Source organism: Kryptolebias marmoratus, linkage group LG18 (genome assembly GCF_001649575.2).
Source record: "Kryptolebias marmoratus isolate JLee-2015 linkage group LG18, ASM164957v2, whole genome shotgun sequence".
NCBI classification, from domain to species: Eukaryota; Metazoa; Chordata; class Actinopteri; order Cyprinodontiformes; family Rivulidae; genus Kryptolebias; species Kryptolebias marmoratus.
Genome location: NC_051447.1, coordinates 3,734,440 through 3,746,708, shown reverse-complemented (window position 1 = coordinate 3,746,708; position 12,269 = coordinate 3,734,440). Strand labels below are relative to the sequence as shown.

General features: G+C 47.3%; 2 protein-coding genes across 3 annotated transcripts in view; one reads left to right on the top strand and one right to left on the bottom strand.

Annotated features, from left to right (window-relative positions):
- Positions 1–314: 314 nt before the first annotated feature.
- Positions 315–2,304, bottom strand: gpx7 (glutathione peroxidase 7). The gene is made up of 3 exons (XM_017434297.3): positions 2,091–2,304; positions 799–1,060; positions 315–653 (listed from the first exon to the last, which is right to left on the bottom strand). Exons 1-3 carry the CDS (start codon positions 2,223–2,225, stop codon positions 490–492), a joined length of 561 nt encoding a protein of 186 aa, XP_017289786.1. The 5' UTR covers positions 2,226–2,304; the 3' UTR covers positions 315–489.
- Positions 2,305–2,636: 332 nt separating this feature from the next.
- Positions 2,637–12,269, top strand: part of tut4 (terminal uridylyl transferase 4) — an 11,306-nt gene continuing 1,673 nt past the window's right edge. Inside the window, exons 1-28 of one of the 2 annotated variants that reach the window (XM_017434310.3) lie at positions 2,637–2,774; positions 3,691–4,197; positions 4,287–4,438; positions 4,602–4,715; positions 4,813–4,990; positions 5,079–5,167; positions 5,263–5,314; positions 5,425–5,494; positions 5,616–5,742; positions 5,915–6,034; positions 6,238–6,432; positions 6,530–6,704; positions 6,782–7,164; positions 7,295–7,445; positions 7,558–7,644; positions 7,721–7,824; positions 7,910–7,967; positions 8,040–8,143; positions 8,228–8,317; positions 8,746–8,859; positions 8,951–9,028; positions 9,104–9,281; positions 9,368–9,415; positions 9,963–10,045; positions 10,124–10,239; positions 10,706–10,860; positions 11,132–11,229; positions 11,355–11,907. In XM_017434310.3, coding sequence (XP_017289799.1) covers positions 3,753–4,197; positions 4,287–4,438; positions 4,602–4,715; positions 4,813–4,990; positions 5,079–5,167; positions 5,263–5,314; positions 5,425–5,494; positions 5,616–5,742; positions 5,915–6,034; positions 6,238–6,432; positions 6,530–6,704; positions 6,782–7,164; positions 7,295–7,445; positions 7,558–7,644; positions 7,721–7,824; positions 7,910–7,967; positions 8,040–8,143; positions 8,228–8,317; positions 8,746–8,859; positions 8,951–9,028; positions 9,104–9,281; positions 9,368–9,415; positions 9,963–10,045; positions 10,124–10,239; positions 10,706–10,860; positions 11,132–11,229; positions 11,355–11,907 — 4,117 coding nt within the window. In that variant the 5' untranslated portion in view covers positions 2,637–2,774; positions 3,691–3,752. Of the gene's footprint in view, positions 2,775–3,690; positions 4,198–4,286; positions 4,439–4,598; positions 4,716–4,812; positions 4,991–5,078; positions 5,168–5,262; positions 5,315–5,424; positions 5,495–5,615; positions 5,743–5,914; positions 6,035–6,237; positions 6,433–6,529; positions 6,705–6,781; positions 7,165–7,294; positions 7,446–7,557; positions 7,645–7,720; positions 7,825–7,909; positions 7,968–8,039; positions 8,144–8,227; positions 8,318–8,745; positions 8,860–8,950; positions 9,029–9,103; positions 9,282–9,367; positions 9,416–9,962; positions 10,046–10,123; positions 10,240–10,705; positions 10,861–11,131; positions 11,230–11,354; positions 11,908–12,269 lie in introns of both variants that reach the window. The other variant, XM_017434309.3, reaches the window with a different exon arrangement.

The following is a 12,269-nucleotide window of genomic DNA, read 5'->3' as shown; positions in this document are numbered from 1 at the left end:
AGTTTATGATCCGGGTCACGCCGTGGCCTCTGTGGAGGTTTGAGCTCTCTGAGATAAATTTAATTTGATGTATTCTCTCAAAACTTCAGCACATTTAAGCTTTATTCATGGTTAGAGCTGTCTGTAATGTTGCTCTTGACGTCGCAGCTACATTTGCTTCACGCTGGTATCGCATAAGTTTAGTAAATTTCCTTTTTCCTCGAGAAGTTTTTACTTTTATAAAAGCTAAAGCTGGGGTTAAAGTTCAACCTCAGTTTTTTATATTTGTCACTAAAGGATCTAATAAACTCAACTGTAGGAAAGAAACTCAGAGAAAAGTGATCACAGTGAAAGTTTATTCCACAAAGTTCTCTTTGGTTTAAAACTGTCGTCAAAAATCAAAACACAGTCGCGTTTTATCAGTGCTTTAAAGTAAAAAACATTTCATTTTCCTCTGTGAATTTAATATAAAAGTCAGGATTAACGAGGGACGAAGGGTTCGGTTTGTTTCTAAAGTTCGTCTCTCTTCCCCACGATGATCTGACGCACCATGTCGGCGATTTTCGGTCGGATTTCCTTGACGGAGACTTTGGGCCCCCACGCGTCGACCACCTTCCCGTTCACGTCGACGAGGTACTTCCAGAAATTCCAGTCGGGCTCCTTTCCGGACGCCTCTGCACAGAACAGCACAGAAACGATTCAGGAAAGGGTTTCATTCTGACGTTTACAAAAACACACTCCTGATAGTTTTAATCTAAAAAAAAAAAAAACGGTGCATAATGGCCGATGATCTAAACGATCCCGCCCCGTCCGGCTCACCGATGAGGTATTTGTAGACATTGTTGGCTCCAGTTCCGACGATGGCGATTTTGCTGAACAGTGGGAAGGAGACGCCGTAGACCCGGCGCACAAAGCTGTCGATCTCCTTGTCGCTGCCAGGCTCCTGCTGGCCGAACTGGTTGCAGGGGAAGGCGAGAACGTTGAAGTGGGACGGGCCGAAGTCGCGCTGCAGCTGCTGCAGCTCACGGTAGTGCTCGTCGGTGAAGCCGCACTCGCTGGCGACGTTCACCACCAGGGACACCTGACACCGTGGAGACAGGCGGCAGCTGTTAGCTCCACAGGTAAGACGCTGACTGCTCAGAAACACTCACCACTCTGGGTGAGAAGGGCTCATTAATTAGACAGAAGCTTTAAAAGCTTCCTCTTCTACTCTTTAAAGGACTGACATCAACCAAAAATAAAAATATATTCAGTTTACTCGCAGCAAAACCAAACAATGTTGTTAACAGAAGCAGAACAGTAGCTAAATGCTAAGATATTCAGCAAAACAGCTAAAAGTAGCTAAACAAAAAACAACATTGTAACTAGAAGCTACAAGCAGCAAAACGACAGAATAAAACAAACAAACAACAAAAAAAACACAAACCTTGATAATAAATGTTGTGTTTGAGGGGAAACAACTCTCAGTAATTATCGTTTTAATCTGAAAAGTTCTGAAAATCAGAACCAGAACAGAAGAGAGAGGAAAGATAAACACAGAACCAAGAGTTAGTTCAGGATAAAACATGCAACAGCTTCAGAAACTTTCTGACAAATTAAACTACTGTTTGGGTTAAATACACAGATTAATAAACAAACAGACTTTATATCCACTATACTGTTTGTATACAGTTACAAAAAAGGAAACAAGATGTGGTAAAGACATATCATTAGCAACCATTTTGAATAAATGTTGAGATTATCTAAAGACCTCTGCTGCATGGCCCTAATTGGGACTCCGAGCCTAACATTGGGAACCATTTTAACTGTTGTTAATCATCAGTGTTTACCAGGTAAAAGAAGTCCTCAGCGGCTCAGTGCTCAGGTGATCCTCACCTAGTCTGTGGAGCTCCTGCAGCTGCGGGCCTCCTGCCACGTAAGCCGAACCGAGCCGAACCGAGCCGAACCGAACCGCAGAGGGGTGTTAGTTACAGCTACAGTTAGTGGGATGACAGGAAACACACACACACACACACATGGGACATGCACCCTGATGGCATGCAGGTCAGAGAGGAAGCTGCTGATGATGAGGAGGATGAGGAGTTCTGAGGTTTGATCTGAGCCGGACTCACCGAACCCCGGTACTTCTCGAGCGACACCAGCTTCCCTCTGCTGTTCACCACTTTAAAAGTATAAAAGTCTTTCTGTTTGCTTTCTGTCAGGCTGAAGAATAAGGTCACAAACACGGTGAGCGCAGCTGGAAGCATCTTCACCACCAGAAACTGCCAACTCAACAGCGGAGAAGCTCAAAACTCCTAGCGGCCGTGAAGCTAACAAATGTTTGCACGACTTCCGGGAGCTTTCACAATAAAAGCAGACAGAAAGCGTTATATGTTATATATTTATGTTTATTTTCCGATGATGACTGCTACTAAACACTAAAGGATAGTTTGGAATTAGAAAGAACAAAAAATGTTTTCATTTTTAGTAGCCTTACCCCACATAGAAGGTGCTAAATTTACCCCTGAATGCAACATACAATATGGTATTTTATATTTATGACTTTGAGGAGCTTTTTATCTTCTTTTAAAGATAGCTTTCAGGTTTAATTTCTATTTTTTTCGTGAAAAAAAACAAAGAAACAATAGGAGCGGGTTTTTCCCGAGCGGTCCCTGAACGCAGCACGCCACGCACGCCCCTCCTCGTCACCGGCACTCCCACAATGCAGCGGGGCAACCTGGTCGCTGTTTTGAGCAGGGCCGTGGGTTCTTAAAAACATGAAGTATGGAGGCAGCTGAGCTCTGATCGCTTCAGAAGTAAGTCGAGTCCGGTTCCGGCGCGGCGTTGCGGCGGAAGTCGGGCCCCCTCCGCTTTCCCCGAACCGCCCGGGTGTTGTGAGGCATTCGGCTGCCAGTTTTTATTTCACGACCCGGGATAGCAGACGCTGCTAGCTAGCTCCGGGCTAACGCCAAAAAAAAAAAAAAAGAAACTCAGCTACGCTAAAGAGTCCTCAGGAAGTCAAAGCAAACCCTTCCCGTTTTAACACCGCGACCCGTCCCGTCCGAGCCCGTTTCTCGCCCGGTCCAGAACTCGGCTGCGGCGGTGAAAGCCACCCAGTTTCAGCCCCCCGAACCCCGGGAGCATGAAGGCAGATGTTCCGCTGCTTTCTGCCTCCGGAGGCTCAATAAGCATCACTTTCGTTTCCATGGAAATCTGTCACGAGACATTTTTATCACCTAATGTTTGTTTTTATGCACATTTACTCAAACGCCGAGGAAGTATCCTCCACCTGTTGTCTTAGTTTTATTTTTAAAATCACCCTTTTCCTTTTCCAGAATCCTTATTTTGTTGTTTTAATCATTACAGATTCATATCACGATCTATCCAACTTCCACCACAGTCATTTCTGCACATATGTTCCTTTATTAGTTATATTTTGTTGTTTGAGCCACAGAAACTATATTATTCTTGACTAATAATCTGCAAACAGGTTGCAAACTATAAAACCAAATAAAAAAATTAAAAAAAATACCCCGAACCGTACGAAACGGCGCGGTTGTTTCTCAGATAAACTTGTCTGACAGGCTTAATATCCTCCAGGGCGAGCTGGTTTCACATTTCCTGCCATGGTTTATTCACCAAAAACACGGTTAAGGTGATCTTTATTTTATGTCAAGAGTTAAAACAGTTAAACCAGGACCCAGAAATAATCTTTGTCGTGTCTTTTTCCAGCCTTTAAGTGGCCTGTGTCCCTGGTCATCTTCACTGAGCTGTTGGGGACGGGGACAGGAGGGATGGACGAGTCCATAAGTTCAGTGAAACCGGTCAAACAGTCTCAGTCAAGAGGAGCCAAGGCGCTGTCCAGCCAGAAGTCCAATAAGGAGGCGTCTGTGCAGAAGGAGGGGGTCAAGTCTGCGCTGCGGAGCAAAGAAAACCTCACCGCTGCCAAGGATGATCGTAACGCCGGCGGCCAGGTGAGCCGCTCGCCGGGCAGCTCGTTTCCGGATGACAGAAAGAGAGGGCGGCTAAACAGGGTGACCAGACTGACCGGGAGAACGAGTTCTGGGGAGAGCGGCAAAGGCAAGGAGCCGAACTGCCAGCACCAGCCGGCGCCAGGTCCTGCAGACGGCGGCGGCTCATCGGGCAAAAAAGAGGCCGCCTCTTCAGCGTTACTTGAGAGGGGCCTCACAGAGCCAGACAGGACGTGTGCTGGGGCCGCAGCGAAGGAAAAGTCTCATGGTGAGGCGTTCCGTCCCCCCCACCAGAGATGATTAAACCTTCAGACGTTAGCTTGAATAAACTGTTCGATCGTTTTTTTTTATTTGCAGTCCTGAAAGCGGCGGCTCTGATGAACCAGCCTGCTGGAGAGGGCGCCGAGCTGAGGCCGGCCGCGGAGGAGGTTCGCCTCGCGGAGCAGCAGCTGGGCCTCCGGCAGGTGGAGGAGCGCCTCCACAGAGATCACATCCACCGGCTGGTAAAAGTACGGAAACCTTCTGAGGCTCGTTTGGAAAACAAGATCAAAAAGCTAAAAGTAGAAACAGCCCTTCTGCCATACTTCTTTACCTGTTTACATCCTGAAATCGATGGCTCTGGGTAATTCCTGGATTATTAAATGTCTTTTCCCCTCTTTGTTTCTCCAGCAGTCTCCCGAGTACCCAAACTATCAATACTTATGCAAACTCTGTTCTGTGCACATCGATAACATCCAAGGAGCCTACAAACACATCAAGGAGAAGAGACACAAGAAGAACTTAGTGGTGCGTGCCGTTTGTTTAAGGTTTCTTTTGTCGCCGCTGTTCAGCAGAATGCTCGTGACGTGCGGATTTTCACACCTTCCTGTTTGTGGTGCTTTAGGAGAAACAGGAGGAGAACGAGCTGCTCGCCATCCCGCCGCCCTCCGCCGCCCAGCTGAGGGCTTTGGACGCCGCTGTCCTGGAAACCGCCCGTCAGCACGGGATCTCAGAGGAGGACTTCGAGGTTCGGAGGGCGGTGGTGTCGAGGATGGAGGAGACCATAAAGAGGAACCTCCCAGGTTGGATGCTGCCGCGTCTCTTTACTCTGATTGTTTCAGAAATCCTTTTGATATCAGGTTTATTTTTTTGTGATGTTTGGTTTTCCAGCGTGTTCCCTTCGTCTCTACGGTTCATGTCTGACCCGCTTTGCTTTCAAAACGAGCGATATCAACATCGATGTCACCTTCCCCTCCACAGTCAGTCTGCTTCTCCTGTTCCACACGACATTCATGTATTTGGTTCTTTCAACACTTTGTAAATCAGCTGTAATGTTTTTGTTTTTTCTGGTCAGATGACACAACCTGAAGTTCTGATTCAAGTGCTGGAAATCCTCAAAAACAGTCGTAGGTTTTGCTTCTTGTTGTTGTGTGTGTTTTCACCTCCTGCCGTTTTAATTTCCTGTTATTTCCTGCTGCATTAAAGTGCGTATTTGTTTGTTGTCTTGTTCTTTTAGCTGAACTTTCTGAGGTTGAGTCAGACTTTCACGCCAAAGTTCCTGCTGTGTTCTGTTGGGATCGTAGCAGGTGAGGGTCGATTTCCGTAAACCTGCAGTCTAATCATCATTTTTTTGAGACGAGCCGGCTCAGCTGAGTTTGCCTCGGGTCTGACTTCCTGTTGGTCTCTCTGCTCTGGTTTCCTGCGCAGCGGCCTGATGTGTAAAGTGAGCGCAGGTAATAACGTCGCCTGTCTCACCACCAGTCACCTGGCGGCTTTGGCTAAACTGGAGCCCAGGCTGGTTCCACTGGTGCTGGCCTTCCGCTGCTGGGCGAGGGTAAGAAAAAAAACCTCTCCTCAGCCTTAAATTGGGACCGGAAGCTCTTGAATTTTCGAGCCTTTGGAGGATTTTAAACAAAGCAAACTGTTGTGTGCATTTAGTTAAACACCACATATCGCAGCAGTTGATTAAAGAATGTTTTCTGATATTTGAACGTCCGTCTCCACAGCTGTGTCATATCGACTGTCAGGCCGAAGGCGGCATCCCTTCGTACTCCTTCGCCCTGATGGTCATCTTCTTCCTGCAGCAGAGGAAGGAGCCCATCCTCCCCGTCTACCTGGGCCACTGGGTACGTCAGTCCGTTCAGCAGATGACGCAGTACTTTGGCATTTTTCAGCCCCGTGTGATCATGTTTGAGGGAATTACACAAATACTTGTTAGCTTCATATGTCAGAAAACTGTTTGCATTCAGATAAACCCTACCTGAGTCATTTCATTTAATGCATATGATGTCAGTTTTTTTTGTTCTGCTGTAAATCTTTTCTCCCTCAGATCGAAGGCTTCGATGCCAAACGTGTGGACGAATATCACCTAACTGGAATCGTTCAGGACGCGTTTGTGAAGTGGGAGCGGAGACGTCCGAACACCGCGGGGGGGCGAGGGGAGAACAACTGCGAGGCCAGAGGTGAAGGCAAATCCAAACCAGAGCCGAGTAAACCTGACGCTGCTCATCCTTCAGAGGGCCAGGTGAGTTCACATAAAACCTTGAAGCTGAAAGTGGATTTGAGTTGAGCGAGTCCTGCCTTTTTAAAATAAAACTGACCTCCGCTGCTTCCTCCCGAAGAGCCATTTAGCCTTGGAGCTGAGAGAGGACGCGTCTCTGGGCCAGCTGTGGTTGGAGCTTTTCCATTTCTACACTCTGGAGTTTGCTCTGGAGGAGTTCATCATCAGCGTCCGTTTAAAGGAGCTCCTCTCCAGGGAGGTGAAGAACTGGCCCCGCCGCAGGCTTGCCATCGAAGGTGGGCGCGGGGGGAACTCGTCAGAACAGTGGCGGGAAGTCTCAGGAGTTAACCTTTTTGTTTCCTTCTGCTTTTAGATCCTTTTGCCTTTAAGAGAAACGTTGCGCGGAGCTTAAACAGCCAGATGGTGTTCGAGTACATCCAGGAGTGCTTCCGTGCCGCTTACAAATACTTCGCCAGCCCTCAGAGGAGGAGCGCAGGAGGAAGAACGAACCAAGAAGACGATAAGAAAGGTGAAACAATGGGACAGCAGGACGAGGAAGAGGAGCCTGACAGCGATGAGGAGGATGGTTTAGATCTGATGGTTGATGCGAACAAACCCTCATCCTCCCCCAACGGCCTGCTGGACAGTGAAAAGGAGGAGGAAGAGGAGGAAGCCCACGTTCCAGAGCGGGACAGGCCTGCTGCTTCAGATGATCTGCACTATGTGTTCGATAAGATGATTTTTACTGGAGGAAAGGTAAAAACAACCAAACTCATCCCAACTCATCTCACGTTATGTTGATTTGATGAAGACATTTAAACTTTAAACAAAATGAAAGTCTAGTTTTCAAACCGGGATCTTCGTCTGTCTTTCTTTTTAATTCCAGCCTCCAACCGTCGTGTGCAGCATCTGCAAACGGGACGGCCACCTGAAAGACGAGTGTCCCGAGGACTTTAAGAAGATCGAGCTGAACCCTCTGCCTCCGATGAACGACCGCTTCAGAAACATTCTGGACGGCCTCTGCAAACTCTGCTACTGTACGTAGTTGGGTTGTTTCTGGGGGAAGAATTTGGGTTCTTAAAGAAGTTCGTTCTTCTTTGTTTGGATCTTTAAATTGTCGATGATCGCTGTTAATCGTTGTGTTTGCAGATGAGTTGTCTCCTTCACATCTGGAACAGCAGAAACGGGAGCAGATCCTCGCCGGCCTGGAGAGGTTCATAAGGAAGGAGTACAACGGTGAGTTTTAACTCGTGCTTCCTGGTTTTATTTATTCACAGCTTCCATGACTCTGATTTACCTTTTTAATCCACAGAGAAAGCTCAGCTCTGCTTGTTCGGCTCTTCCAAAAACGGTTTCGGTTTCCGAGACAGCGACCTGGACATCTGCATGACGCTGGAGGGACACGAGACTGCAGAGGTGGGCGGACCTTTCGTTAAAGCCATCGATCGTTCCTCACAGCGTCGTCCTCGTTTTTATCGTTTCATCTTTCATTTCTCACCAGAAGCTGAACTGCAAAGAGATCATCGAAGGTCTTGCAAAAGTATTAAAGAAGCATACAGGTGAGTGATTGCTTCTTCTTGACTTTGTGATTTTGGGTCTACCTGTGACCTCCCAGACTTCCATCTCTGCAGGTTTGAGGAACATTCTGCCTATCACCACAGCTAAAGTGCCTATTGTCAAGTTTGAACACAGACAAAGTGGACTGGAGGGAGATGTCAGCCTTTATAACACCCTGGTGAGACTACGAGCCCCTCATCCCGTCCTCTGTTCTTTGATGACTTGTCTAATCTTAATTAGTTTCTTTCCATCGTGTCTTCAGGCCCAACACAACACCCGGATGCTGGCGACGTACGCGGCTCTGGATCCACGCGTGCAGTTCCTCGGATACACGATGAAGGTCTTTGCAAAGGTTAGCGTTTGCAGACTGATTGAATGACCTTTAGGTTGAATTTGTGTTTAAAGTTGATTAAACTTTCATGATAAATGTAACCGCTTCAGCTGACGTTGTTATGAGTTTAAAAAGAAACAAAAATATCTGCAGACCCTAAAAGAAACTCACAAACAAGAAAAACATGATCGTCTGAAAGCTGTCGAGCTGCTTTAAATAATATTAGCTTCTCCTAAAGCCGAACTGGTGAATTGGGTAAAATGACCGCTAGATGGCGCTCCTGCCACAGTTGTGCAGCTAAAACTCACCGATTGGTCACTTCCTTCAGATATCATCTTGACTTCAGATTATTTATGAAGGATGACACCACCTCCCTCATGTCGCTCCTCAAACAAAAGGAGCTTTTTTTGTTGTTTTTTAGTAAATAAAGCTTGTTGTTGTGCTCGCAGCGCTGCGACATCGGGGATGCCTCCAGAGGAAGCCTCTCATCTTACGCTTACATCCTGATGGTGCTTTACTTCCTGCAGCAGCGACAGCCGCCGGTCATTCCCGTCCTGCAGGAGGTGCGTCCCAACCCGAACATCAGCTCTGCCTGCAGCGCGTTTCGCTTTAATTCAGACGACACAAACGGCTCCGTGGTTTTGTCTTTTCCAGATCTTCGACGGGAAGACAGTCCCTCAGCGGATGGTGGACGGCTGGAACGCTTTCTTTTTCGATGACCTCGCCGAGCTGGTGAGTTTTAAGACGGACGTCCTGCTGTTTCAGACCGGAGGTTCAGGTTTGAGCGAGCTTGTTCTTCCCGCGCAGCGTCAGCGCCTCTCCGCCTGTCAGCCGAACACCGAGTCGGTGGGAGAGCTGTGGTTGGGGCTGCTGCGGTTTTACACGGAGGAGTTTGACTTCAAGGAGCACGTCATCAGCATTCGCCAAAAGAAACGCCTCACCACGTTTGAGAAGCAGTGGACCAGTAAATGCATCGCCATCGAAGGTGCTCACACGACTCTGCTTTAACTGGATCTGATTTTTCCACCAGCCAGGAACTTATTATCTGTTTCCACATGTTCCTCTCCTCAGATCCTTTTGATTTGAATCATAATCTTGGTGCTGGGGTGTCTCGCAAAAGTAAGTGCCTTAAAAGCAACAGTTACATGTTCAAACTTTTTTATTTTAGACCTCATCCTCTTTAAAGGCCAGATTCTGAATCTGGTTTGACTAAACGCAGGGATCAGTAGATCTTTACCTGGAACCAGAACTATGCGATGTGGATTAATCCCACAGAGGATCGTGTTTCATCGATTCCTTTTACCGTTTCTGGAGTCATCTGCATCCAGACGTTTTAAGATTTTGTGTTTGTTTGATCAGGAAAAGTTACCATCCAGCTGAGTCATGGTGGCGTACAGATTCAGGAACTCCATTTTCATTTTTTCTTCTAAACATCTGCAGAATAATGACAGGTGTTACACTAAAGCGGATAAAAACGATGGCCTCCTGTGAAGGTTTACTTTGTTTTATTAAAAAAGGAATGTTGTGGACAGCTCTGTCATCGCCATGAAAAAGTAAATCTCAGTAACATTCTGACCCACATCATTCATCCAAACCATAAACATGAGGTCCTAAAACAGAACCGTTTGTGATCGTTGTCGTCTGCTGCCTCCTCTTCCTCACGCAGTGACCAACTTCATCATGAAGGCCTTCATAAACGGCCGGAAGCTCTTCGGAACGCCCTTCTATCCCATCCCCGGCACCGAAGTGGTAAACCCCTCACAGATAACGTAACGAGTTTAGGAGAGTTTGATCGCTTTGTTGATGAAAACCGTGCGCCCTCTGCAGGACTACTTCTTCGACTCGAAGGTGCTGACGGACGGCGAGCTGGCGCCCAATGACAGGTGCTGCAGGATCTGTGGGAAGATCGGCCATTACATGAAGGACTGCCCAAAGAAACACAGGTTGTCCTCTTTTCCTTCAGGAGAATCTCCTGTTTCATTTCTTCTGTTGCAAAAAAACCCACAAAACCAGAAGAATGTTACGAAGAGAGAAAGATTTAGTTAAAATGGTCAGAAAGTTGGATAAAAACCCTTTTATAAAAACATGTAATGGACAAAAACATGAATACAGCTACGGACAAAAGAAGTCTGTGTATTTTAGTAAGAAAATACAATTAAAACTAAAGTGAAATAATAAAATAATCCTGTTAAATTAAACATTAATATGTGATAAAATATTAGTTGCAATAATAAATGTATTTGATTGAATTTATGTTTAAATGCAAATAGACTGAAACTGATGTCCCTCATGAGACAAAATGGTGTTTTATTTGTTCTTATATAGTTTTACAAAAAGTAATCTTTTTATTAGAAATAAGGTGAAATAAAGGAAACAAGTCAGCCGTTCTCACCTATTTTTAAAATTTAGAATGAAGAAGAAGGACAACGAGAAAGACGAAGACTCCAAAGAGGAGGAGCGGGACCTGAAGGACAGACGCTGCTTCCACTGCGGAGACGTTGGACACGTCCGGAGAGACTGTCCCGAGTACCACCACCTCAAACAGAGGAACGCCGGGCCACCAGGTCAGGGAAATAATCACCCCGGCTGCAGTTTTTGACGACACCTTAGGGTTCAGATTTGACCAAACGTGTTTTTATTTAGAAGTTAAAACAATTCTCTTTGTCACATTTACCAGACTTTAAACTGATGGGCTGATTGGAAAAGGTCTGCAGAAAGTGGGACATTCACACAAATATTTACACGTTTGGAGTAAACTTCAGGGTTATAAATAGGTGGATATTTGTTAATGTGATGTGAAGAAAGATAAACAGCTTTTTGTTTGTTTTTGCTCAGCTCCTCACATGGTACGAGCCGTGGCGAGCTCCCAGTCCATTCCCATCCCTCAGACCGCCGCAGACGGTCCCGGCAGAACCAGACAGCCCTCTGAATGTGTGAGTGGATCGGTCCGACACTAAAGTGTGGCTTTCACCGTAAAAAGAGAGGACTGTAGCAGAAAATCAGGATGTTTTTCGGTGTTTTTGTGCTGATTTGTGTTTTTCCTTCTTCTTGTCGACAGTCTGACAGTCTGCAGACTCCGCCTTACTCCCCACAGCCCACCGCTGTCCCCCAGAGCTCCCCCCTGTCCTCCGGTTCCCCTCAGCCCTCCCACAACAAGACCAGTTCTGTTGGTCCTCAGAAGACGCCCCCCCACACGCAGGTCCCCTTGTCCCTCTTTAGTTTTCCCACCTCCCATCTGGGCCAGTATCATCCGGGCACTCTCACCGCTCTGGGGCTTCTTCCCTCCCACCAGTCTCACCAGTCCCAGGGCCAGCCGCCTCACCCGGTCCACATCCCCTCCACGTCCTGGCCCATCCACGGACCGGTCCTCACGTCGTCCTCCGCCACAGTCCCCTCCCCGCCCGGCCTGAAGTTCGCCCTGCGTTCAGTGTCGGGGAACGGGAGTTCCACGGGCGCCGGGGGCAACCCTGGCTCCATGAACCTGAACGACCCGAGCATCATCTTCGCTCAGCCGGCGGCGAGGCAGCTGGGCGTGGGGGGGCTGGGACACTGGCACAACCACCTGGCACAACCCGGGTCACTCATGGGCAGCAGCACTGTGGTGAAGTCAGGTATTCACCAGGGGGGTGTTGGGTGGCACCGTCTGTCTGTGGGGGGTTCTGTTCTCACACTAATTTCACTTATTGTCTGAATTCTGAGTAGGGCTGCAACAACGAATCGATAAAATTTGATAATTAAAAGTGTTGGCAACAAAATTCATTATCGATATGTGTCGCGCAATTTATGCGTCACTAACGTTGTCGCGGAAACGGTGACGTCACCCGCAGCGCGTTGTGAAATCTGAACAAACTCCGTCCTCTCCGTATGATGATGAAGAAGCTACGGCTCCTCTTCCTCACTGCAAACTTTCTTTCTGCTACTCCATTACCGTTTTGGGGGGCATATTTTACTCACTGCAGGTTAGAATCTGCTG

Coding starts and splice junctions, on each gene's coding strand:
- gpx7 (XM_017434297.3), bottom strand. CDS start 2,225: ATGCTTCCAGCTGCGCTCACCGTGTTTGTGACCTTATTCTTCAGCCTG. Junction 1,061..2,090: donor TCGAGAAGTACCGGGGTTCG/GTGAGTCCGGCT, acceptor CCACGGTGTCAG/GTGTCCCTGGTGGTGAACGT. Junction 654..798: donor TGTCTACAAATACCTCATCG/GTGAGCCGGACG, acceptor TGTTCTGTGCAG/AGGCGTCCGGAAAGGAGCCC.